Raw genomic sequence first — 25,814 nt, 5'->3', positions numbered from 1 at the left:
GTCAGCTAGTCTTTAATCAACGCCCATCTAAACACTTATTTCTATTTATAGAGTATCGCTGTATCCAGCAACATTGACCGTGGCAACTCAGGGCTCCGCAGTGGCTTCCACTCTCCCGGGGACAGGTACAGTTCTCCTTTCATAAACGTGCAAGGAATTTATTTAATCAAGTCAGGAGGAAAAAATATATATGTTAAAGAATAAATGTCTGTAACTCCTCCACCTCCTCAACATCTGGGAGGCTGCGACAACCAGCTGCAGGCAATGTGTTTTCATTAGAGAGAGGCACCGGGGACCCTCGCAGGTTTTTCTGTGATGTTGCAGAGGCCCCGTTTTCCTCGTTTCAGGGATGTTAACGGAGGGAACTTTATTCTCCATGTGAAAGCCGACAGTGGACGAGCAGGATGTGTTTGAGTCTCATCCGCGCTTTACCTTCCGTTCACGGATATTGTTGCCACACAATGAATTAACAAATTGTTTCAACTACATTCTTTGTGGCCCAAGGTGAAGTCTTCAATTTGTTTAGTCTGGCCGAGGTAGTTTAAGTGTGGAGTCGTGAGGAGGTGGTATGTCCCTGAGTGATGCTAAAAGGGAAAAGTACTCCAGTTCTCCAGTACTCCAGCTCCAGTGCATCATACTGCAGATGCAGCGGCTTGTTATCGGTGGGCCCCAAACACCTCTGCGTTACCTCACTCAATGATATATAGTGACTTAACATACATTTATTCAACTAAGATTTTAAAAACAGTTCAAATATGTTGTGCATCAATGTTGAATTTGGGTGAGATTTACAAATGATGAAGCATCATCGGTCTGGATCCGTTTGTCTCCATGATTTTGAATGTGACTCGTTAGACTGAAATAAATGTTGAGTATCCTGTCTCACAGCAGCTTAGACATCCATCCATCCATCCATCCATCCATTGTCAAACCGCTTATCCTGCACACAGGGTCGCGGAGGGGCTGGAGTCGCAGCTTAGACATGCACTACTTAATTAATTCTTCCTCTGAGAAAAGCCTCGGATTACTGGTCAGAACTGCATTTCATCATCACTTAATAATATCAACACAAATCTAATTGAATCTTACTTTGTCCGATTTCCACGTGCTGGTGAACTGAAGTTACCCGTGAGCTGGGGGCTTTTAAATGGGGACTCGGGGACGCTGCCAACCAGTAGGCCTGTAAATGTTTGCAGCCGTGGGTGGAGGGGAGTCTGTGACCGCAGCCATTCAGAAAGACCCAGGAGGCGCAATTAGCTGCTGAACCAAAGCGTTCTATAAAACACGCTGAATGTCCTCCAGTTCCCTGCAACCCCCCAAAAAACGTGTATGTTGTGTAAACGTGAAAAGACTCAGCGGGGTTCTTTAAAACGTATATCCTTCATCTCCGTTTACACCCAAGATGACGCCTCAGATTGTTGTTCACTATCGCGTGTGACATCAAGGTTCTCTTGTAGAATACAATACTTTAAGGTACACGGCACTTTAAGGTTTTCTTTTTCTCCTTCTAAACAGTAGCACGCTTGTTTCTCTGCAGCTACGCCTCCGATGTGACCTCGGGCCTGAGCGACGGCTACGAGGGCCCGTCGGACAAGAGCGAGAAAACGGCGGCGAGGCGAACGGCCGGGAAGCTGTTCAGGAGGAGGGCGCGTTCGAGGCTACGCATCACAGGGGTACAACGCTGCAGCAGCACGTTGTGTCAAATTTAATAACACATACGTCAAATAGCTGGATGAAATTATTGAATCGGTGGATTCGCTTTAATGAGCGAGGCTTCACCCGGGTTACGTTATCGGTTGCTATGCTGTTACACCCCCGGCAACCGCGGTACCTTTCTCTTCTGATCAGGACACTCTGTGGTCTTTTAATGAGTGTTTGGCCTGCAGGCAGAGACAAACAGATCATGCATCAGCACATGTGGTTCAAAGAGTGCATAGCACAATGCTCACAGACACACACACACACACACACACACACACACACACACACACACACACACACTTACCTACAAAAGGCCTTGTTCTTACTGTGTTTAACCTTGCTCAGTGTGCTAGAGGGTAAACATACACACCTGTCATTGTCGCTGACCCCGGCCCTCTGTGCAGCTCTCGGACAAAGTGGACCGCGTGGTGGAGTGTCAGCTGCAGACACACAATGACAAGATGGTGACCTTCAAGTTTGACCTGGATGGAGATAACCCTGAAGACATCGCTGCCGTCATGGTGAGTTGTTGCTGGGGCTCGATGATCAAACTGTGTTATTTTCAGAACGTCAATGATACGTTGATTGGGTTAGATAAGGAGAGTTGTATTTATTTTTATTCCAGATGTTTACTTTAGGGGGGACTGCTGATTCAATTTTGCTAAATATATCTAAAATGTTGTTGTTTTTTGTATCTGGAACATTTATTGCCAAAATATGTTCGACATACAAGGAATTTGACGTGGCGCTCTGTGCAAAGCACAACTAGAGAATGGACAAGAACACAAGTAACATATTATTAATTCATAAATAACTATAAAAATAAATAAAGTGACTTGCATACAAACATAAAATTGTGAAATTAAAAATAATCTTGTGTGGGGGTTTTTTCACATTGAGCCAACAGAGGAGAAATAAAGAGGACGTCACAAGGTTGACGGGGGAACTTATCAGTCTCGGTTTATACAGACTGAAGCTTCCAGAACAGAACAGAATACTGAAATAAAAGAAATGAAGTCACTCAGTCAGCTGATAGTTCTGCAGATTCCTCTATCTCAGCTGAACACACACATGACTCATCCTGCCTCCAGTTATCAGCTCCTTGTTTGTCCAAGTTATCTGCGGGAGATATTAAATCTGAACTTCCTGTAAAGTGAGTGACGCAGGTCCCCCCCCCCTCTTCCCTATGTCTATCGTAAGAGAGGTGGTGTACATGCACTGTGTGATAAGGACGCACGTATTGTTTCCCCCGACTCCTGAAAGCGCCGTGAGCTTTTGTTTACTGAATGGCCGGCGGTTCTCAGTTCAGGGTTTGTAAATGAGCTGTTCGGCTCGGCCGATATAGGAAACGGTCACCTCGCCCCCAACCCTCAATGCACAGCAACCCTCGAGACCGCATCAATATGCAAACCTTAAAACCCCCTCAGACAATACGCTGTATTTGGCATGTACATGAGAAGATTAATGTATTTGTTTTCTTGCAGAGAATAAGCGTCAGCTGAGGGGAGGGTGGTGGATGGATTTCATGCACAGAAATTTTGTAGAATGTGTTCTTCTATATTTTGCTTTTGCACTGGTGGGAAGTAAATGTAATCAATTACTGTGCTTAATTACAATGTCGAGGTACTTTTCTACTTGCTGCTACTGTGATTCGAATTCTCCACATTTTTTGGCTGTAGTTACTCTGAGCTGTTGGGAAGAAAACATGTCTTCTGCTTCTAAAATAAGATCCTATTGTCGCCTTGAGACGACTTACACAGGAATGCGTTATTAAAAAATATATATATATATATTTCTCTTATAACAAGATTTTTTTTAATTTAATGTAATTTTTTTTTAAATTTAATTTACTTGTAAAAGACTATTGTTCCGATGTGTTTTTGCCGCTTTTACTAAAATAACTAAAATAAAATGCGTTTGTATTCACTTTTCACAGTGTTTTGAAATTTAAAATGTTCTCATCAAACAACACACTGAAAAGTGCAAATTACATTAAAGAAACTAAACACGTTTTCTTTTCGTCTTCAAGGTGCACAATGAGTTCATCCTGCCCTCGGAGAAGGAGGGCTTCATCTACCGCATGGGCGACATCATCAAGCGGGCCGAGGCCCTCATGGCCCAAGAGCAGCCGGTCCACTCCAGCGGCCCCCGGCTCCCTCACCCCGCTTTCCTCCACGGGATCAACTCGCTGTCTTCCTCACAGGTCAGTGGCGCCTCTGCATCCCCGTCCCGTCAGGCCAAGAACGACTAGGGAAGCGGTGGAGCGAAGTAGTCGATGGTCATAAATCACATCCGCTGTAGTGCGGGTGGCTGTGCTTATTGAAGACAGGCCCGCTCGTCTGGGCTGTGGCTGTAGAGTAGTGCTTCCTACGCTCGGAATGAATAAAGTTAATCCCTCTGGAGGCTTGGCCTTGAACATCAAAGAGTAAGTGTCCCTAAAGCCACTCGAGGTAGTTCTTCCCTTGAGAACATCATGTTACTAAAAGCACACATGTCATAAATCTCTGTGATTTGTGTAAACATGGCACACGCATTTGGTTGCTCCACCAACCGTTTCCTGCGCTTCCATCCTAATAAACTTTCCAGCATGTCTGCCCACATGGAATGGATAGAGTCATTAAAGTTTGGATTCACGAGGCCTTTCTGGATTCCCAAATTCTGTGTACCAAATATGACCTAATGCCGAAAGAGATACAGTCCACTCTGTATTAACACGCAGAACAACTTCTCCTTGTGCTCTTCACTCAAATCGATCCAAGATGTTCATTCACAACAGAGAAAACAATAATGTGTGTTTGGAGAAGGAGGAGTGAACCTCAGCCAGCGGGGACAAATCTCTCCCCACTCCGAGTCCGACCCCTGATTCCCCAAGACTCACTATGGCCGCCCTCTTTCACACCGTCCAGCCCAAAGAGATCAGAGACTCGGCTTATCTCTGATTTTTATTATTATTATAATATCTTATATTATCAGAGATAAGCCGATGTATCTCTGAGGGAGGTTTAGAGAGAGCCGCTGTGGGCAAATGCAGCTTGACCACCTGGAAAGCCATGTTTGTCTCGCCCCTCTCCAACGCTAAGTGCTGACATGTGGATGTAAAGTTCACTGTTTATCACTTTCCAGATCTTATTTGGGCCTTTTAGCATCTTAACGTTTACTAATCGTCCCAAACGTCACGGTACAATGGCGACAATCCACAGAGAAGATAGATGAGTCACAGGCACAGGAGGAATAAATGAGAGGATTCCCAGTCATCAGGATTCATCCTCTTTGGACCATGAATGTCAAAATGTGCAAAATCTCACTGCAATCCATTCAAAAGTTGTTTCTTCTCCTCTTATTTAATTTAATAATACTTACATCAAATGGTTAATATACGATTTATAATAATAACAGCTCCTTTATAATTGAACAGAATAAAACTCTTATTATTAACTTTATTTTTCACCTAATACATGTCTGCCAACAGGAGGTCAGGCCGTATCGTTAAACGGATTTATTAGTTAATAACCGAACCGGGAAAACAGTTTCATGACTTCTGTAGGTGATGTCACGGGGGCGACGTCCACTTCTTATATAACTCAAGAATTCACACACAAAAAGCACCCAAATGTCAGATAGGATGAAATCTGTGACTCAGAGGTCAGAAGCCTGAAGCAACAGGCGCGATGGATGTAACACTAACACAACACTCTCCCCCCCACCTATTAGTGCTGCAGCTCAATCACGCCGTGGTTTGAAAGGCAGATTGAGTTTGATAAAAAAAAAAAAAATGTGCTCTCTTTTACAGCCTAATCTGCACAGTCACACTCTGCCTCGAACACACTCCTCCTCCTCTCTGCCCGGTAAGTCTCATGTCACTCAGTCACTCATTCACAGGGATCCCCTGATGCATGATCACATAATATTGGACAGGAAGGATTTGCATGAATCTTTTCCAGTTCGACTTGGCCAGCTGCCATTCTCTAACCTGCACAACGGCTGACTTACTCCCAGCATTTCAGAGATTGTTGCATCATTTTGTATGCTTTTTTTCCCCCCACTTGACTGTGCATGATAACTGATTGCATGCTAATCCACTCGTGCACGATGTGTGTGTATCTGTCTTGTCGTAGACTTCAGTTTGGCTAACCCGAAGGTAGAGGCATGTGCCTCTCCCCTGTGCCACAATGGAGACATTGCTTCACCTGGGCGACCTCTAACCCGCTCGCAGTCTTTCCACAACGGCCCAGGTAAATAGCCCTCCTTCAGCGCGCCGAAAAACAGTTACAGTCCTTTTGGCAACAAATGAGTCGAATGGAAGCTTGGCTACCTCATAAACCCTCCTCCTCCCTCCCCTTCTCGCGGCCCGTCCTCGGTATTGTTCAGACATGGCGCCCCTGCACGTCAAAGCCTTCGTCTGTGTCTGCTTTGCCGCCGGGCCTCTTGGGTAAATTACCTCACATGAAGGCCGCTTTCAGGCTTTTAGGGAAAGCTGTGAATGCTGTCGCTGTGCAGCATGAGCTTTTTCTCCATCTGCTTGCCAGCACGCACTGCGAGGGACTTCCAAGAAAGCCTCCTCCCACCGTCAAAGTCTCTCTTCCCCCACAGGGGGTGGGAGGGGGGCATCTGAAGTCAATTAAAGAACACACATCCTCCATACGCCCCTCCCTCCCCCCGTATCGGAACGCTCTCATCCCTCCACATGTCCCCTCGCCGCCGGACACCCGAGTGCACGGTTGCTTTCGCAATGCCTTCTTGGCCACCCGCCCCCCTTGTGCAGTGTTGCCTAACATGTGTCTCCGTCAGCATGGAAAAAGTACAGGCTGGTTTGCATCACCGTGAAGCGGGAGGAGTGGTTTGTAACTGTGGAGCCATTGTTGGTTAATGTCAGGGCAGTGGATCGGGGCTCGGATGTTGGCTCGGCTTGTTTCACGAGGAGTGATGTAGAAACCTGGACCGCTTCGAGCTCACAGTCGGGCCCGTAAGAGTTGTGTACGAGCAGCATGTGGGTTTCATTTTCCAAAGCGCTGTACGCTTCAGCCTCGCTCGGTTGATGCTGAATCCCCCCGCAGCCCTCTGAAGCCCGGTGTGCAACGGCTTCGACTTAGGACAGCTATTACGGTCGGGTACCGCATCTAACAAAAACGTCTTTGTTCGTTTTTTGAAAGTGCTGGGAGGATTAATCCTCCACATGGTGTACGTCCTTGGCACTGGGGGCTGCAAGAAGAAATTGTCTGAGGAAAGAGGATCTCCTGGATCGATTCTGTCCCAATATTCCACATAAACCATTACAGTTAGTCGGCATTCTGAAGTTTAATCGAGACATAAACATTAAGATGCGTTGTATCCGTCCGCCTGAACGAGCCACAGGTGATAACGGAGCGGAGAGCTCTGTGACCCCGAGCTGCTAATCTGCACCAGGAGACAGCAGGGCAGAACAGTTCGCTCACTTTTATTGTGTTTGCTAACAGCTAACAGAAGTACCGGTTACAAGCCGTCCTTAGTAATCTCAAAAGGAAGAGAAATAAGCATCACAATTACTTGGAGCTGACGAGGAATTGGGACAAGGAACTTTTTGGATATTTTGCATCAGGGTGTCAAACCAACATTCACAAAAGCCCCTCAATGTCCTCTGTAATTTTCCGCCCCTATGCGTGGACTTGTGCACACTCATAAACGTAGTCTATAGGAGTTTATTTGTTTAACATAATACAGAATTGGTCGTTCTTCTAGTTCTACGCGTTTTTAGCCAATAAGCATGAAAATAAAGCGTTTTTTAAAATCTCTTTCTTCCAGGGTCTCCCCAGCCTTATCACCACCACCACCACCACCCTGCGAGTCTCCTGCCTCACCACCAGCACTACCACTTGCCCTTCATGGGCCACAGTAACTTCCCGTTCCAATACCCGGCCACTCCCGGTCCCCCCACCCCGGGCATCCACCCTCTCCTCACTCGCGTAGCCAGTAACCCCACATTCTCCTCCCTTCCCTCCCCGGCCACCAGTCCTCTCAGCGAGACCCAAAGCTCCGGCGGCAGCGATGGTGTCTCCGTGTCCCCGTCCACCCCTCAGCATCCCAACATGTGGCCCTCCCACACGCAGCCCCTGTTTTCCTTGGCGAACGTCATCTCCATGGCCATGAGCATGGCTCAGTCCTTCATCCCTCCCACCAACATGCCCGCCGCCCAGGGGATGCCCTCCTACCCAGGCTATCACCATCAGCTACCCGCTCACATGGGCCCGCAGTCGGGTTACCCCTCCATCTACCCACAACACTACCAGAACTCCCCGGGAGAGGCCCAGTACGTCACAGCGGGGTTCCCAGCTCAAAACAACGTCTACCACAACCCTGAGAATTTTCCCGCGATGGACGGAGGCGGTTTCGCTCAGAGCCACGATCCTCCCGGCTGGTCGCACCCCGTCTCTCCGCCGCCTGCGGCCTCCAGTCCTCAGGAGGAGCCTTTTCCGCGGGTTGGGCTCGCCAGTCCCCCGAGCATGACCCAGGAGGACAGTCTCCACGGGTACGTCGCCTCGTACTTGGCACAGGTTCCGGTCCAGGCCGAACCCCAATCGGACGTCTCCAGTTCAAACTCGGACGTTTCAACATCTCCCCCTGAAAGCCCGAGAGGCACCGTGAGTCACCTTCAGTTTCCTTTGTTTCTAAAAAAACGATGTTGTGTGCATTATCATCGCTGAAATGATCTGTTGTCTGAGGTGATGGATATAGATTTAAAAAAAAAAACACTTAGCGGTTTCTAGCTTCTTTAATGTGAGAATTTGAACTATTTAAAACTAAATATCTTTGGATTTCAGTGCGACAGAACAACATTTGAAGGCTTCAACTTGGGAACACAGATGGCTTCTTTTACTCTTTTCAGACATTTTTATCATTTTATCTGTGCGAGTCCAAGGATTTCTGTGACTCGCACGGTGACTGATAACTGACCTCAAATATGTGTCACGGGTCACGTCTCATGCTAACAATGTGAATTCTCCCTGTCCAGCCATCATCCTTCAGCACCCCCGTGCGCCCCACAATCCCGGGGATGAAAACCAGCACGTCAGAACCCAAAGCCTCCTCTACTGAGCCGGGTAAGAAATAAAGTCCTGCGGCAGTTTGTCCTCCGTCTCTCTCATCAGGAACACCGTATGTGTGGGGAGAAATGGAAAATAACATGTAACAACAACAACAACACCGTGTAAAGTTTACGTTTCCACCCCAAACAACCCCCCCCCCACACACACACACGTGTGTACACACAAACGTAGTTTTCTCCCCCTGCCCCTCATCCCCCGTCCTCATTTGTGGCATTTTTACGATGTATTCGGTCTAAACACGGTCTGAAATCTTGGTTTCGGCCAATTTATCCTTGGGAGAGTTGTTTTCGCCTCCTTCTCTCGTTCTCTGTGCCGGGTCCTCGGCGACATTATCAGCCACTGGCGGGGCCTCCGGAGCCGCTGCGTAATGGTAAAGTCTGCGTGTAATGTTCCGCTCAGAAAGGACACAAACGTAGGTGTGATCGCGGCCCTTCCCACCGGCGGTGACCAATCAGCGAGCAGAAGGAGCTCGTTAGAGACCCCCCCCCCCCATACCCCCAAGCCCCTCCACCCATAACCCACGCCTGTCGGTGTTTATACCTTCGACTCAACAGAGTGCCTCTGTTGAATGTGGCCGCTGAGCCAAACGTTCACGCGCTGTGTGAGAAGGACACACGGTGGGTGAACCGAACCACTGCAGGATTTCAAATGATCATAATAACAATGATAAGAATACTTTAATTCCGTCGGGTTTTTCTGAGGCTGAAGCTTCATGCAGTGACTCTTTGACTTTTATCACTTATCATTTTATTTATTATGGCCATTTTTATACTTCACACGCCACAATACCACAAACAATACATTTATATGTAATACATGAAAGATTTGATGCGAACAGAACCAAAAAGAAAATAGGAACGACCAAGAGGTAAAAAAAAGATGAAGCTTAATTAAAAGCCAGTTTACATTTTATGAACAATTGGAAAGATAAATAATGAAGCTAGATTTGAAGCCAGAATAAAAAGGTACAAAAAAAACATAAATTAATTAGAAATATATACACACAGATTTGAGGATATTCACCTATAGTGGAAATGTACCATGTTAGGAAACAAGACACAATGAAAACAGACTGATGTCAAAACAAACATGATTAGATTTCATTTCTCAAACAGTGAGGCTTTGTCCCGACGATCAATCCCCGATGATTAGTTTACATGTCCGAGTGCTACAGCTTCTTATTCCCAGACACAAGAGTAAGAAGAGGGAGCTCTGTGAGAATGAACCAATTTGTGTTTTCGTTTGAACAAATCTGTTTATTGGATACTTCATCAGGTAATCTACACATATTTATCTAGTTACAATGTAATGTATTAATTTAAATGGATTCAATGTTTAAACTCTAATATTAAATGGATTAAATGGATTCAATGTTTAAACTCTAACATTGTACATGGCTTAAGATACTAAGAGTATTATGGTTATAATGATGCCCAGTTATAATGGACAGAAATGCTAAATTTCGGTTTCTATTCATGGCCTGAGGACCATCTTGAAATATATCGATGTAAATGTCATATAAGAATAATTCCTCCCTCTCATCGATATCACAGAAGTCCGGTCTGCACCCGTCACTGTGGGCCGATTCCAGGTGACGCCCAGCATGCACGCGCCTGCTGCGCCGCGGCCGGCAGACGGCCGCAGCGCCTCCTCGGAGAGCAGCACGGAGGAGCAGGGGGAGTCCGAGACCAGCCTGGCCACCTCCCTCACCATGTCCCCTCCTCCCCAGCGTCCCCGCGCAGGGACCGCCCCCGGGCTCCTCCAGGGGGTGGACGGGCAGCTGGGATGGAGCCAGGAGAAGCAGCAAGACGGAGAGGAAGAAGAAGAAGAGGAGGAGGAGGAGGCAGTGGTGGACGACGATGATGATGAGGAGGAGGAGGAGGAGGAAGAGGCTGTCGTGGAACAACAGAGGGCGAGGAAGAGGTGTTCTAGGAGAGCGCACAGCCTGAGCCTGATGGGGACGTCGGCGGACAGCGGCCTCTCCATGACGGCGGCGGAGATGGAGGGGCGGCTGTGGGACGGAGCGGCGGGCAGCCCGCAGTACAGCAACGCCCTCCATCACCTGTGGCTGACGACCTACAACCGCAGCGCTCCCTACGTCAGCACCGACGACTCCGACAGCGACGACTCCGACATGCTGGAAGAGCTCCAGGAGCTCAGAGAGAAGTAAGTGACAGCGGCGCTTGTAGCTGGTAGACTAACAGGAGCAGATGATGTCAAAATAGTAATTTAAACGACATGTACGATCTTTGGTGAAACTTTGGGACTTCTCGCCCCCCCCCATCAGACACCTGAGGGAGGTACAGGCCCTGCAGGCCGCCCAGAAGAGAGAGATTGAGCAGCTGTATGAGAAGATGGGGAAGGTCCCCCCTCTGGGCATCGTGTCCCCCGCCGCTGTGCTCTCCAGCCGGCAGCGGCGCCTGTCCAAAGGAAGCGGCTTCCCCTCGTCCCGCAGGAACAGCCTGCAGCGCCTGGACATGTTGCCAATCCAAGGCATCATCAGGAGGAACTCCATCGGGGGCAGCAGCAGCGGCTCCCAGGAGAAGCCCAGCAAAGGCGTCACCTTTATCACCGACATTAGTAGAATGGTGAGAGAGCACTTTATTGACTAAAGTCATACCACTAATATTCTTCCCGCTCCGTTTTGACGGCATTTGTTTGTTTTCTCATCGCTTCACCAGTAAGAAACTGTGCATCCGACCACGCCGCGTCCCTGGACTACCTCATCGGAAGTGTGGCTGCAGGGGTCCGACCCGTCCAGCAGTGGGGGGATCGCTTTGAAGCCCTTCACCGATCGGCAAACCGCTTCCCTCCGCCAGTGGTCATTTACCTCAACGTATCAATATGTTAACGGTCTTCAATAGAGCTGGAACTTAGACAAGAACCGCAACATCCGGTTTTTTCAACCTTCCGTCTGATCCGGGGGAGCTTGTTGCAGCTGAAGAACAAAATAGATTCCAAACACGGCTCTGGTTAAAAAAGGATTTTAATACTCTTTTGTAAATAAGACCCAATGGTTCGGACTGGATCTTCAGTCCAGGTTGTTTTTAAGTGTTTTATCTGAGCATGTGAACCGCTCTCAGAGGCCGTCCTGCTGACAGCCGTCGTACACACAACATCATCCCGGATAATCTTTAGCATTTTGACTTCTTGGGTTTCAGCAAACATTTATTGCCATAATACGTCAGACATACAAGGAATTTGACAGTTGGTGCGTAACAGCAGACAGTACGACAAGACAGCAGTGCAAGAGGGATAAAATAAAATATAATGCTATGGGTTAGTTTAAAAATAAAGAAATAAAAGTTAAAAATATTTAAAAATTAAAAATAAAGTGCACCAGCGAACAGAAAGTGGCCGGTGGAATGACAGTCAGTCAGTGGGGGACCGGGCTCTGTTGATGAGCCCGACTGCAGATGGGGAGAAACTGTTGGTGTGGCGGGAGGTCTCGGTCCTGATGGCCTCCCGCCAGATGGAAGTGGCACAAACCGATGTTGAAGTCTCGGCACCCCTCCAAGGTGCTTTGTACCGTTCGATTTGATCAGGAGTGCATGAGAGCATTTAGTTGTCGCTCCTCTATGGACGTTCTTTAGCATCGGCCTTTCAGAAAGAGAATGAAACGCAGGCTGCTTCGGCAGAAACAATCTTTTTCAGATGATCAAACGGCAAGAGGTCTGTTTAAATACGCATTAGCGAAGACATCGCACGTTGATTTTCAAATACTATCGCTGATTTTAACTTCAATGGTTTCTTTGCCGTTAAGAATACACGTGTGTATATTGTACCTTTTATAAGACAAGTGAACTCAACATGTTGGTAACCTTAATTCTTAAGCTCAAGCAAAAATCCTATTTGTTGCGTATTGCATAGATCAAGCACCATGTGCACTTTAGCAACTACGTTTGGTGATACGACTTTTTTTTTTCCACAAATGGAGGTAGAGAATATTCTCCAGTTCACGTATGATCACAGTAACGACGATCTACCTTCCAACAGTTTTAAATAATCAGTACAAGCTGTGAATGTGTAGCTGTTGCCTTATGAAAAATCCAGAACTCACTGAAATGTCTGGCGGAGGAACTCAATTTCCCTAAAGTTTATAATATATCAAGAGAAGTTTCATTCCAAACGTTTTGAATGTGTATATAATTGTATTACTTTCTGAAGCTGCTGCTGTCCTGCCATGCTGAATCTGTGCCTTTCTCTGATAATGTCTTATTTTATATTTTTACTCTGAAGCTATCGGTGGCTAGATCTGACTGCATGTATCCAATTTTGACAAAAATGCAATTATAAATGTATTTTTTCGTCATCTTGACTGCTTCACTCTAATTTTTTCAAATACATAGTAACAAACAAGTCGGTCAAAAACATGAAATACACTCAAAGTTTATTTTACAAATCATGACTTTATAGACAGGTTTCAACAGGATATTCGTACGTGTGTCTCTGTCGATTTAACATTATTAGCTGACTGGAGTTTAGGATGTTTACCCTCATATGATCGGAGCCAGACGCCTGTTGGATAACGGTTGTTAATTACTCTACAATCGGGCCTTCCCCTGAAGCTTGTGAGAGCAGCCGATCAGTCCTTTCCGCTGACAGGAAAATAAAAATAAACACACATCTAGTTCTACGTCAGCAGCAGAACCCCACCATCACAATCCAGACAAAACAAAAAGTCCACCGCTGTCTCCACATGAAAAGCAGCAGCCACCAATGGAATATAGATCAGTGGAATCAGAGTCCACGTTAAGTCCCCTCTCAGTTGATTGCAGGACGGACACACCGTCCAACAGTGTGCGTCGTCTCAGTTGGCACCGGTTTTCGGGCCCTGCCCCCTCGCACGCTTGGCCTCTGCGTCCATCTCATCCATGATGCGCTCCTGAGATACGGAGTAAAACGTGTAGCCGTCTAGCGGGGGAGCAAGCGGTCAAGGCAAATAGTTTGGCGGCAAAAAGAAACGTAAACCAGTGGCGGGAACGTCAGTCACTCAGGTGTCGGGATCTCTGTGAACACCTTGTGTTAATCACCAAAATATCTCCATATTCTTATGAATCGGTTACATGCACTTCCAAGTCTACTGCAATAGCTGCTTGCTAAATGAAGGTGGTCGGTTTTGTTAACGTTAAAAAAGAAGTAAGAAAAAGAAGTACTTCTTCGGTACTACGGTCCTTTTGGGAATATCTGATATTTTGTTTACTTTTTGACCATGTATTTTATTTACTTAATGTCTGCCAGTAAAAGCGTCTGAAATGTTTGCACGATAAAACAGATGAAACGCTCATGTTCACTGAACATTACAGGTCAATTCAAGACTTTACAATCGTTATTTACTATTGATCGCGGATCGAGAACAAGTTGATGTTACACCGGAAGTCGTCCGGTGGACTTACCGCTGCAAACCTTTACTTTAAGAAGCCTTTTCATTGTTACAACTTAATAGCAGTTAATGACCGTTACTGCACATTAATAATAATAACGCCGCGATTTAAAACAAACACAACATGTAATCTGTGTGTTTTTCATGCACTAAAGCCAGTTACAGTCCACCTTAAAGTCACCTGCAACAGCCTGTCACAGGCTAACGTTAGCTAACGCATTAGCATCAAATCGATGGGTGAAGAATTCACTTCCCTAAAGACACACTAGCTCACTTACACGTACCAGCCGATGTGTTGATAACAAGTACAAACGGGGACTGTGGTTAGCGTTCATGTCGTGCTATTAAGCAAAGTGAGTAACTCGAGTACGGTGTGCCAATGTTACATAGTTCACCTTGCGTGGACGCTTCTGCGCATGTCAAGGATACAAATGCCCAGGACGAGTGCTCCGATGGCAAGTCCCGTCACAACGTTGCGTGTCCCCAACTTCTGTGTTCTCTTCTTCCACTGATCGAGCTCTATCTGGCGGATGAAGTGCATTTGTTCCGGGGAGAGAGGCTCTTTCGTCGGGTCTATCCTGGTGGCAACGCGAGCGCCGGGCTCCTTCGGTGTCTTGTCGGCCATGATTGGCGCTGTAGGGTCGAGAATCTGACGCGAGGTTGCTTCCCCGGAAGTCGCGGCGGGCCGCTGTATTTCAAACGATACGCTGCGTCGGGGTGACGTCGGTTTGCTGGCGGGAGAAGTCCCATCGGCGAGTTGCGAGATCTGCGAAACGGAACATTTGGTGCAACGTCCAAATCGAGCCCCGCTGGCAGCTTGGAGGTTCCTACCGGCAGACGTTGGGTTGTTCACGAGGTCAAAACGCGGGGGATTAACGCCATCTCCTGGAGGAAATTATTATATCATATTTATTTATTTATTTACATTTTACATCGACAAACAAAACGTGTTTTTTGCTGTAACTATAGCTGTTAAACTGAACGACCGTAAGTTAGTCCGTATAAATGGCAAAGGTTTTGCTTTTGTTCCCCACAACTAAGTTAACTTAAATATGTATTTGAAGTTTGGTGAAGCCTCCTCAGACCTACTCACCGCTTTTCTCGTTAACCTCAACAACAAAAACAAAGACAACCTCAACAGTTTATCAAAATGTAGCGGAGAGTTCAAGGATAAAAGACTAATGGGTAAGTAACGCTGGGTCAACGTTTATCATACCGAGGAGAGCTAATGCTAACGGATGTTTCGTTTTAGCTGTTTATATTTTTGTATTTTATCTTTCATACAAACGAATACAAAAAACATTTTATTGTATTCACTAAAACTTTTCGTGTTTAGACCGAATACATCGTAATTTCACTCTAAATAAATGTAATATTTGTATTTCTTTATGTGCAATAAAATTCTCTCATCACACACAGCTGTGATAATTAACTACTTGAGTTTTAGTGCACCGATATGCGGACATTTACAGTGAACGCGCATTCAAACGGGAGCGAGCGCAGAAAGATAACGTCAGATAGCATCCGGTTTACAAAATAACATGTTCAGCAAAGCGTGTTTACGAATTACATAATGTGGAAATACGATTTGATGAATTATGTTCACATTTAGTATAAAACATTACCTGAATTTCGTGAGTTATTCAGGTAATACGCGCTGCTTAAATGTACGAAGCCAATTAACTACACACACAGTACATCAAACATTGTTGATGTACAAAAAGTCCTATAGTTGTAAGCTCAAAAAGCTAAAAGCATATATGAATTTTTCTCAAAAAATCCAAGCAATCACCGATGTACATGTTATTAGGACACTACTCTTGTACAAAACATGAAATAACTTATAAATTTGGTTAATTTGTATTTGTAGGTTCAAAAAGCTAATTTCTCAATATTTTAGCTGAAATAAATTCAAGCAATGAACAATGCACATGGGTTAAGGACATGTTACTACCCACATACTAAAAAGGAAATATTTTTACTGTACAACTAAAGGTTCTTCCAAAAATAAAAGTTCTAGATAAAATATGGGACTTTTATCTTGTAGAATTGTCTAAATATGTACAGTAAAACTATCATTTTCAGTAAAAAAGTAGTCAGAATCATTTGCCAAAAAACACATTATAAAGATAAGATAATCAGAGCACCATTTAAGATTCTTTACTTAAAATGACTTCAGGTCTCCCCCATATTTCTTCAGTAAAAGTAGGATTATTCAGAATAATCAGTATATCTTGACGTGATAGCATAATCCATATTAACACTTCAGAGTTTATTAGTTTGATTTATATTTTGTGTTAATCTAAATTCATAAGTAACTAGTGATGTGATTAATGTTTTAAAATAGTGTAGTGTAGTTCAAAAATACTAGATTCCAAAAGGAGGTCAAGTAGAAGTAGCACGAAAAAGGAGATTCATGACGTACAAGTACCTCAAAATTGTACTTGAGTTAATGTTTTGCCACTTATGATTCATATCTGTGACACTTTCCACATAATTACTGACACATTTTCAAATATCTTTTGTACGTTCTGAATATCTGCTGCCTACACAGTGTGTTCAAATAGGATACTTTTCCGTTTTGGTTCTCTGCTTTTCTGTGCCAACACCTCGTCTCCCTCTCCGGCCTCCCAAAGAATTCATCTTCCTGATAACTCAAGAACTCAAACTCGACCCACTGGTCGGATACCACGCCATTGAATTACTCCAAAGGTACAAAAGGGCTGCACCATTTCTATTGCCCCGCCTCGGCCACTATGCCTTTGGTTTAGGGCTTAATGTGAACGATTATTTCCCCCAGGTTCATGGTGAGGTATCTCACAGATTTGTTGAGCACACCCAGCCCTGAAGGTGCAGCTGCTGCTGAACCAAGAAGTAGTGAGGATGCTGTGTTTGACGAGGTGAAGGACAAATTCCACCTCATCATCTTCTCCTGCGTGCGGCTTGCAAGCAAACTGTTGTTGCACAGTCAGGTAGGCTCTGAAATGAATGTGATTAATACATCCCATTGGTATTTGGAATGAGCTAATCTACTTTGATGCAAACATTTCCCAGATAATCGACAACAACACAGCCGTGGGCTTTCTGCATTCAGTCGGTCACACTGTTTCCAAGCAGACTCTGCTGGAGTCAGAGCTGATGGTCCTTAAAGGGCTTGAGTTCAAACTGAATACTCCCAACCCGCTGACATACGTGGAAATCCTTCTGGAGGTGCTTGGTAGGACATCTCGTGTATCAATTATAAACAGCACAGTCTCCACCGACTTTAAAGTAGGATACACTTTTTTTTTTTAGGACATAATGAGCCGTCGATCCCTGTGCAGCGCCTCCACCCGGTGTGCTGCCACATCCTGCAGTTCGTCAGCCTGCAGAGAGCTGCCGTCTACCATTCCTTGCTAGTGACGACCACTCAGTGTGTCAGCCCGTCCGCGGAACAAAGGTACCCCTCATACCTTTATCTTATCTTAAGTTATCTTAAAACTGATTTTTTTCCAGAACAGGTGGTTCCTGTCACGGGAGAGTAGTCTACTAAATAATCCGTCTTTAAACAGAGAGAAGTTTGTGACGGTGACTGAGGACTGCATGCTGCTGGGTGTCGGTGTCATCGCCGTGGCTACATTCATCCTCTCTGTCAAAAACTGGGAACAGGTGAGACTTTATTTTCATATTAAAAACCCTGATTTGATTTCTTTTCTGCGTTTTTAAATGTGAGAATTGCAGACATTATGTGGAGCCATATTGACCTCATTCACAATTGGTTAATGTCAGCGTGTACTTAATTGGTCACAGATGAATCTTTTTATGCATAACAGGTCGTTGGAGAACTGAGCCACATCACAGGAATCTCAACAAGTAGCATCAGCGACTTTGCTCATGCGGCGTTGACACACATCGTTGGAACCAGCTTCTCTGGAACAAGAGCTTGAATCTCGATCCCACTTCACTCTGTGGACGTTCAGCTAATGCAACACGTGTGTTTGAGGTGTCTCATGTGATGAAATCGTGCCATAAAGAGGGATGACTTCTTATGGAAGTTAACAATAGACAGTTGTATAAATGTAACGGATATTGTCTTAAATAGTAACTTCTAATACAGTATTAAGAATCAAAACACACACACACACACCTCTGCTTTTAAATCTCCTGAGCCACATTGATCCACTCACTTAGATCCCTCAGATAACAAGGTTTATTTTATTAATTTGATGGTCATCCACTGGCTGATTCTCCTTGGGCAAGACTGAGGACGGAATAAATACAATATAACTCAATTCATCATAAAATATATAGTACTTTCATGTCATAGAATATTGTCAAAATTCTAAAATTTCATATCACAGGCTTTTATTTGGTCTGCTTAATGCATTTATAGCAGATTTAAATATAAAATCTGTTCATTTTGGTAATCATATCACTACTGATGAATAATGCAGATTTTAAGTGAGTCGCTGTGTGCTGGAGAGCACCGTAGAGACGTCCTCTGTTTGGTTGTTACAGGAAAGGATCTATAAAACTATGGTCGCAAATTAACTCGAAAATCCGATGAATTAAACAGCATTGAATATGACTAATAACCTAGATAAAAAACAAAACATAATATCTATGGTTTCAATAAACAAATACCGCCACCTACTGGTAGAGATGGTGAACACGTTCACTCTGCATCTGTTTACTGAAGCGACAGCTCAATACGTGGAAAACTAAATATCAGTCTGCTCCTTCACGCACACGTTTTTGTCCATTTACAAAACCACTGGAGGCAATCAGTCTACTTTGAGATTCAACAGGTTCAGTCTGATATAAAGACGTTGCAGCAAAGCAGAGTTTGGTTGACTTTTAGATGGTTTATTTGTGGTAACGCAAAGCATCCTTTGTATTATCTGAAATATTACAAAAGGAACGGGATGAGATGGTTACCCGTGTAGAGTACGGTTCTATTAGTACAGTACACAAAATATGTCCAGTCACAATGATGGAGGTACAACCGACAAGTGGCAGTTTTGTGCAAAAACATCAATCAATACGGCACGGATTAGAAAACACAGATCTGTGTAAGCGTAAAGAAACAGTAAAACAGTTGGACGTAGATTCCATGCAGTTTCAATGGCACTCTGAACACATCAATGCAAGTTTATTTCATGCTCTTCATTTGTTAAACATCAGATCAGAACTGAATGGTCGTAAACTTACTACACATCGTTCTTACATCTGGCTGATGTTACTGATAAATTACCCAGCAGCTATGGCGTTTGAATCTAGGCAAGATTTACTGTTAAAACCGTTTGAAAGCAGGCGCCCCATCTTTTGCGCACAGCGCGAGAAGTTCTCACCTTGGTCCGACTACATCCCCAAAGGATTGATTGGTTTGACTTCATCTTTTGGTCATCTCTTCAAATATAAATAAGTCAATCTAATATAAAAAATAAGGCAAGTTTCATTTGTTTTTCCTCTTGTGCATCTCTCACCATCCACAAAGCCACACGTTGTGCAGTGGTTCCTTATTCCCGCCCACGAGGCTGAAATGGTAAAAACCGATCATTTTTAAAAGTGTCTGCGTGCAGCTCTGTTGAGCTTTAAATGGCCTTGACGTCAATGAGGTGGCCGTGCTGGGCCCCTTGCCTCAGCGCCTTGATCCCTTGCAGTTTCCGGCCGTGGAGGGTGAAGCGAGACCAGGCGGCCAGCTGGAGCAGGGCACAGGTGATAGGCACAAACACCACCATGTGGAAGCAGCCCAGACGGAGAGGCGGCGTCCCCGAGCCGAAGGCGGCCTCCGGCACAGCAACCACGGCGTCCCCCGCCGTCTCCCTCTGAAATACATCGTAACCTGGGGACGACAGACGAGCGGTTCCGTCAGCGAACAATACAGACGGAGGCGTTGGCACACTGAGCTCCTCTGTGGGAACGGGTGGTTCGAGTAGACTCGAGTGCTTTGTGACAGGGTCGTCCTGCTGGAAGAATATGAAGAATACTGCAACTACAGAGAACCGGTAAGAATAAAACAAACAACGTAAGCAGACAGAGCGATGCAGGAACGAGTCCCCGAACACGGAAATGAGTTAGGGCCATGTCCTTTTCAATGGGGTTGTGGCTAGAGGGGAAATGATCGCAATCAAGCTGAAAAATTTAATAAAACGGGTTTAGTTTCTCCGATTAACTAAAATCCAACAGAAAGTGTTAGTGTGTTAGAAATAGAATCTAACTGATGTGGCCTTATGTTCGAAAGGCAGAGGGTCACTACACTATAATTACCATACAATAATATTCTTTGCCTTAGACAAACATGACACGTTTTGGTTTTAGAAGAAGTGGGTTTGCTTTCTTTTTAAGTTTGATGAGAAAAAAAAGTCAAAGCTGATAAACTTATTATAAAAGACAACAGAAACTTGGAGCAGCAATAGAATTGACGTCACTGCGCACGCTTCGGACTCGGTGCTTCCGTCCGTACCTGTGTAAACGCACAGCAGCCAGGTGCCGATGAGCGGGGCGAAGGTCTGGCCCGGTTTGGTCAACAAGGCGACCATCCCGAAGAGGAGAGCGGAGGTGGCCTGCTGACGCCGGTTCACCACAAAGTCCTCGTCCACCAGATCGGAAATAACCAGCTTCAGCAGCTTGCACGTCCCCTCCGTGAAGACGCGGTTGCTAGGAGCAAGACACGGCTCTAGTTAGGCCTCATTCACACGGCACTAATAGAGGAGTTTGTGACAAGAACGGCATTAAATGACATTTTCATTTGAAAGACGTTTATCCTTTGGTTGATTATAATGTTGTACTTGAGTGTATACCAACTAATAGAACAACAACTATCACCCGTGGAAGCCGTGCTTTTATATCACAGCAAGAATACACATACTTTTGTCATATATAAGTAACCACAGTGTAGTACCGTAAGCAGGATTGTAAAAGCATTGCAAATAATGTTGAAATATCTCCTCTGATTATTCATTAATTCTTTGCTCTTTGTGGATGTAATTACTCATATTCTAAATGTCCTGCTCTGTAATAAAGACATTGTTTATGGAAGAAGGATCCCTCCAGTTTTCCTTCAAAGTGTGAAATACTTTTCTTATAACAAGCGTCCATGGACAGAAAGGGTTAAAATGGTTTTCATGCAAATTATTTGGGGGCCACATAAATAAACAAATCCTTTTCCTTCTGAGCGAGAGAAGCATAAACTGGAGCAACTGGAGTTTTTAGGTCTTCGGGGACAAAACTTCCCGTTGCAAAGTAAACACAACTTCTGACTGGGTTAATGTGAAATTAACAACGCATGAAAACAAGCAAAGAAAAGTACAAGCTGTCACACATCGGATGCCCGATGCTGATGTGTGTTGGTGGCCATACCTAGCGATGAAGATGCACAGCAGATAAATGTGGTCAGCCCCTGCCAGCAGCATAGCCACACTAAGTCCCAGTTTGAGCATAAAAAGCCAGCGGATAACCTGGTAAACCCCGTAACGCTGGCACAGTGTCAGGAAATACAAGTTGTTCACGTGGGGGGCAATGTATGAGATGCCTGGGTGGGAGCAGAAGCAGAACTCAATTAAAAATAAAGACGGAATCAGAAGAAAAGCACAGCAGTTGTAAACAAAAAGACGGAGAAAAAAAATAATACTGGAGTAGAAATAAGGTTTTGACCACAGTTAACTTCCAAACATGCCTCCTGTTCAGGAGATATGTTATGGAATACCATCTCAGGTTCTCCCTCGTCTGTTGGCGATCAAATGCGCTTGCAATAGAATGAAATTAAAAAAGCATGCTGCCAGTGATGGTAAACCTTCCATCCATCTTTTCAACTCAGAATAAAACATCTAACATAACACCAAACATGTTTTAAGACAACTTGAACAGCGGTCATGTCCTCCCGCTCACCGAGTAGGAGGGAACCCGTGGAGGCCGTGATGTTGTCCGACAGGAGATGTTCCAGAAAAAGAGGGAAGAAGTTGTTGTTAAAGTGGCAGTGAAACACCTGCAGGGGGAGCAGAGACAACAATGGAGTTTGTAACGGACTAGAAACCACTTTGAGGGCGGCTCCGCAAAACATTTTCCCCTCCCCTAACACGCAAACCATTAAGAATTGCACTAGAATATCTTCCCACTTGGATCTCCACCAGCATTCATAGCACATCCACTGTGATCAACATCGCACCTGAACGAGGTTCATCGACACAAACCACATGAAGTTCCTGTGTTTGGAGAGCTGCCCGAGGTACTGTCTGATGGTGACCGGCTTCTCGGTGTGGGCGAGGGGAGCATGGCCGACGCTCAGCCTGCGATACGGCGAAAGAAAAAAGGAGAGAGGAGTGAGACGGAGAGGAGAAACCACACTGACCGGAAGAGAAAAAAAAAAAGTCTGCGAGAAGCCGCTCACTCTTTGAGCGCCGCCGCCTCGTCCGGTCTCGGGCGCACTTCCTTTTGGAAGCGTCGGCGAAGCGACCGCGACACCAAGAAAAAGCCCAGGATGGAAAAGGCCGCGAGGGCCACACAGAAGAGACGGAAGGAGAAGAAGTCCTCCTTGTCCCAGAAGGAGTAGGACAGGAACACGGAGAGGGAGCCCAGCGCGCTGAACACCGAGCAGTGGAAGTTGAGCCGCGTGCGGTCGGCGTCGCACACGGCGAGGTCGGCCAGCAGGGCGCTGTGGTGGAGGTCCACCATGGTGAGGAAGCCGTCGTACAGGCACAGGCACAGCAGGAACTGCAGGCCCGGGCTGGCCCACGCCACCCAGAAGGCCAGGAAGGACAGGGCGAAGAGGGGCCCATTCGTGGACAGGGCCTTCAGGCGCTTCAGCACCACCTCCGGAGTCGTGATCGGAGGGCCCGACCTTGGTGGGAAGAAAAAACACGAAAGAAAAGCGGCAATAATTAGAATTACAGCTTGTGTACGTTGGTCTGAGGCACGGCCTTTAAAATACTGGGTGCTTGTTTGGCTAAGAGCGAATGGGTGTAACCTTAACTTTTACTGTGTAACCACTTATGTCAATACAGCTTCGGCAAACAGAATGAATGCAATGAAATATAATAAAACCATCATAAAAGAAAGATTAGCAACAGCAAATCAGCTTTGTGATGTTACCACGGACTGACCGTGTTTACCAAAAACTTAACGAGAAAAAAATAGAAGAAAAAAAAAGGAGGAAGAGTGACCACGACAACACAAAAGGTTATGCAACGTCTTCAATTACAGTGCCTCGTCTGAGGAAAAAGGAGGCGGCGTGGAGGCACTTACTGTGGCGAGGTGAGGAAGGAGCGATCGCTCAGCCAGCCGAAGAGAGGGTCATTCACACTGTTCCATATGAGGAACACCGCCTGTGGAGCAGTGGAGGGGGGGTGGGGGGGAGACAGGTCACAACTTCCCGTCGTGCCCGGCCTCTTTTAAATGCTGTTCATCCCAAATTATTTTAAAAGGATAAAGAACTGTGACTGAACTTAAGCTGCAACCTACCAAACTGGTCAGCAGGACTCACATACAACCGGAAAAATGCAATCCCGTGTTTAACCGACACTCACCTCTCCGACCCAGAAGGAGAGCTTGTCGATCTTGTAGATGGACACAAAGGTCTCCACGTAGTACAGCAGGAACACATTGTGGAGGATGGAGATGAACAGGGCCAACGAGCCGTAGAGCACTGCAGTGGAGACAACGCTTAGCCAGCAGCCCCAGGCTCTCCTGCCCATTCTTCCTCTTCTTCTCCGCTCTCAGTCTCCTCTGAGCCAAGCTGCAACCATCTCACGGCCTGGCCGACCCCCAGGTCACCACCACCTCATCATCATCATCGTGGCCTGTGGGAGCGCAGCACAAGGGGAGGGAATCGAGAGCCGTCTTCAGTAGGGTGAAATATTTCTGGGCGTTATTGGCGGTCTCCGTCTCCACAGATGTTTGAGCTTAGCAAAAGGGAGCTATTTCCATAGCAATGAGACGGTAGGTGCCCATTAAAGTTGTTTAGGGCTATGGGGCCGCTGCTTCTGTCTCTTCTGGCCCACGCCCAGCTGTTGTGTGTGTGTGTCTGTGTGTAAAACAAGACTGAGCCTCATACAAAACGCTGGTCTTCCTCACAGGGATACTAATAAAAGGAAGTCACACGATCCTCAGGTGTCTCTTCAGACTGAGCTGCGCTTTCATCTTCCTATTCACACCAGACTGCTCTGATCCACACAACAGTGTCTCAAGGCGATGCGATTCTTTCTCTTGTCATTGTCAACCTCCGTGCAAAGCCGCTCATTCACACCAGGATCTCAGATGGCAAAACTTCAAAATAGACCTCATTGAAATCGGCCACAAAGGGGGACTTCAATCATCCCATTATTCGAGGTCCCAATCGTGCCCAAAACTTTCGCTGAATCTAAACGGTGCAACATGCTAAACGAAACCAGCGTTAGTCGGCGTGGTCTTAATTTGCTAACAGTTAACTTTATTTAACGTTAGCTATTATTTAATAACGTCACATGAACTTGTGACTAATGTCACAGTCGCCCTCTGGTCCGTTAAAGCCACATGTAGTCCACCTTGTGCGATAACACGAGATCGATAACTACGACCCATCGATTATTGGGCTTCCGCTAGTGGTTAGCACAAGCTAGCCGAATTGAAACGCTAGCATTGGCTAACGTTAGCTGGTTAACGATAGCGTTTAACGCTCGGGGGCGGTTAACCGGAGATAAACACGCTACCAACTCGGTTCACGTGAATCCATCACAGAGAAAACACATGTATGTCACTCACCGAAAAAACAGCTGCGAACACGACCCGAACGAAACCGGTTGAACGCTCGTCAGCGGCGGCGGCTGTGTGTGTGTGTGTGTGTGTGTCCGGCTGGAAGGAGGAGACCGGCGCGCGAGACACGGACAGGCCGACGTCATGAGTCCTACACTCGGTCACTCGCGCGCCCCCCCCGCTGGGTTTGTGTGAGTCAAGAAAGGGGGTTTTGGAATCAAGGCAACCAAGGAAATACAAACAAAAGAGAAGAAGAGACGTTTGAAAATAAATCCGGCCTCGTTGTCTTGCCATTGAACACAATATTGCAATTACACTATACGTTCTATTAGGCAGAGTTGGGTGTTGTTGTTGTTTGCTGGTTTGATTGGAGGTTCAAATCAGTCAAGAAAAGGGAACACATGCGTTTATTTCAGATATCATCGCACTATCTGCCGTTATTTTAAATGAAACTGTGTCTTAATATAATCCGGAGCACAGTCCTGCAACATTTGTTTAAATAGGCCAATGAATGAAGCGCCGTCGTGTGATGGACATGGGACATTTGCGCCTGCTCTCCAGCAGGGGGCGCAAACAGATCGCGCGCATGCAACCCCGGCTGGATTCACGACACGCTGGAGGGCCGAAATGACAAGAAAGTGTTCTATGAAAAGCGTTTCTATATCATTCACCTGGAAATATGCATCAGTAAGGAAGAATGCGATAATAATGTCATTATAAAGCATTCATAGTTGTTTAACTTTTTCATGACTAATTAAGTAAAAACATACATATTGTAGCGTGCCTTAAGTTATATTTGACCTTCATTAAAGCTTCAATTGAGCTTCCGGGTAAAACAAGAAAGAATCAGTGAACTTTCAAACATGAATGAAAAAAACAATTATTTATACATTATAGTGACCTTTAATTTGTCATACTCTTAACATGCGAAAAGCTATTCTCAT

The 25,814-nt window shown here is 45.6% G+C and overlaps 4 protein-coding genes across 5 annotated transcripts in view; 2 read left to right on the top strand and 2 right to left on the bottom strand.

Annotated features, from left to right (window-relative positions):
* The window catches only part of wnk4a (WNK lysine deficient protein kinase 4a), a 30,407-nt gene extending 17,312 nt beyond the window's left edge, over positions 1-13,095 (top strand). Inside the window, exons 10-20 of one of the 2 annotated variants that reach the window (XM_040176518.2) lie at positions 52-125; positions 1,538-1,673; positions 2,106-2,222; positions 3,731-3,904; positions 5,492-5,546; positions 5,817-5,933; positions 7,480-8,315; positions 8,687-8,774; positions 10,334-10,946; positions 11,068-11,368; positions 11,462-13,095. In XM_040176518.2, the coding sequence (XP_040032452.2) occupies positions 52-125; positions 1,538-1,673; positions 2,106-2,222; positions 3,731-3,904; positions 5,492-5,546; positions 5,817-5,933; positions 7,480-8,315; positions 8,687-8,774; positions 10,334-10,946; positions 11,068-11,368; positions 11,462-11,464 (2,514 nt within the window). In that variant the 3' untranslated portion in view covers positions 11,465-13,095. The remainder of the gene's footprint in view (positions 1-51; positions 126-1,537; positions 1,674-2,105; positions 2,223-3,730; positions 3,905-5,491; positions 5,547-5,816; positions 5,934-7,479; positions 8,316-8,686; positions 8,775-10,333; positions 10,947-11,067; positions 11,369-11,461) is intronic. The other variant, XM_040176519.2, reaches the window with a different exon arrangement.
* A 74-nt stretch (positions 13,096-13,169) lies between these two features.
* On the bottom strand, positions 13,170-15,047 carry coa3a (cytochrome C oxidase assembly factor 3a). Its single transcript, XM_040176542.2, has 2 exons — positions 14,593-15,047; positions 13,170-13,694 (listed from the first exon to the last, which is right to left on the bottom strand). Exons 1-2 carry the CDS (start codon positions 14,786-14,788, stop codon positions 13,591-13,593), a joined length of 300 nt encoding a protein of 99 aa, XP_040032476.1. The 5' UTR covers positions 14,789-15,047; the 3' UTR covers positions 13,170-13,590.
* On the top strand, positions 14,869-18,820 carry cntd1 (cyclin N-terminal domain containing 1). Its single transcript, XM_040176538.2, has 7 exons — positions 14,869-15,348; positions 16,800-16,875; positions 16,964-17,135; positions 17,218-17,380; positions 17,458-17,602; positions 17,715-17,811; positions 17,976-18,820. The coding sequence occupies exons 1-7, from the start codon at positions 15,216-15,218 to the stop codon at positions 18,087-18,089; spliced, it is 900 nt and encodes a 299-aa protein (XP_040032472.2). The 5' UTR covers positions 14,869-15,215; the 3' UTR covers positions 18,090-18,820.
* A 167-nt stretch (positions 18,821-18,987) lies between these two features.
* slc68a1a (solute carrier family 68 member 1a) lies at positions 18,988-25,064 on the bottom strand. The gene is made up of 10 exons (XM_078103187.1): positions 24,880-25,064; positions 23,667-23,939; positions 23,386-23,465; positions 22,532-22,981; positions 22,310-22,430; positions 22,033-22,129; positions 21,505-21,676; positions 20,609-20,802; positions 19,783-19,987; positions 18,988-19,679 (listed from the first exon to the last, which is right to left on the bottom strand). The coding sequence occupies exons 2-10, from the start codon at positions 23,832-23,834 to the stop codon at positions 19,625-19,627; spliced, it is 1,542 nt and encodes a 513-aa protein (XP_077959313.1). The 5' UTR covers positions 23,835-23,939; positions 24,880-25,064; the 3' UTR covers positions 18,988-19,624.
* Between the last annotated feature and the right edge of the window lie 750 nt (positions 25,065-25,814).

This window comes from Gasterosteus aculeatus, chromosome 5 (assembly GCF_964276395.1).
Source record: "Gasterosteus aculeatus chromosome 5, fGasAcu3.hap1.1, whole genome shotgun sequence".
NCBI classification, from domain to species: Eukaryota; Metazoa; Chordata; class Actinopteri; order Perciformes; family Gasterosteidae; genus Gasterosteus; species Gasterosteus aculeatus.
Note: the sequence above shows the minus strand (reverse complement) of the source record. Positions and strands in the feature narration are given on the sequence as shown.

Excerpts from the sequence above, each read along its gene's own strand:
- coa3a (XM_040176542.2), bottom strand. The coding sequence starts at position 14,788 with ATGGCCGACAAGACACCGAAGGAGCCCGGCGCTCGCGTTGCCACCAGG. Across the intron at positions 13,695-14,592 it reads AGCACTCGTCCTGGGCATTT|ACGGCTACACGTTTTACTCC; the intron begins GTATCCTTGACA and ends CTCCCCCGCTAG.
- cntd1 (XM_040176538.2), top strand. The coding sequence starts at position 15,216 with ATGTATTTGAAGTTTGGTGAAGCCTCCTCAGACCTACTCACCGCTTTT. Across the intron at positions 15,349-16,799 it reads CAAGGATAAAAGACTAATGG|AATTCATCTTCCTGATAACT; the intron begins GTAAGTAACGCT and ends GGCCTCCCAAAG. Across the intron at positions 17,603-17,714 it reads AGCCCGTCCGCGGAACAAAG|AGAGAAGTTTGTGACGGTGA; the intron begins GTACCCCTCATA and ends GTCTTTAAACAG.
- slc68a1a (XM_078103187.1), bottom strand. The coding sequence starts at position 23,834 with ATGGGCAGGAGAGCCTGGGGCTGCTGGCTAAGCGTTGTCTCCACTGCA. Across the intron at positions 22,130-22,309 it reads TGTCGATGAACCTCGTTCAG|GTGTTTCACTGCCACTTTAA; the intron begins GTGCGATGTTGA and ends CTCCCCCTGCAG. Across the intron at positions 19,988-20,608 it reads GCTGCTGTGCGTTTACACAG|GTTACGATGTATTTCAGAGG; the intron begins GTACGGACGGAA and ends TGTCGTCCCCAG.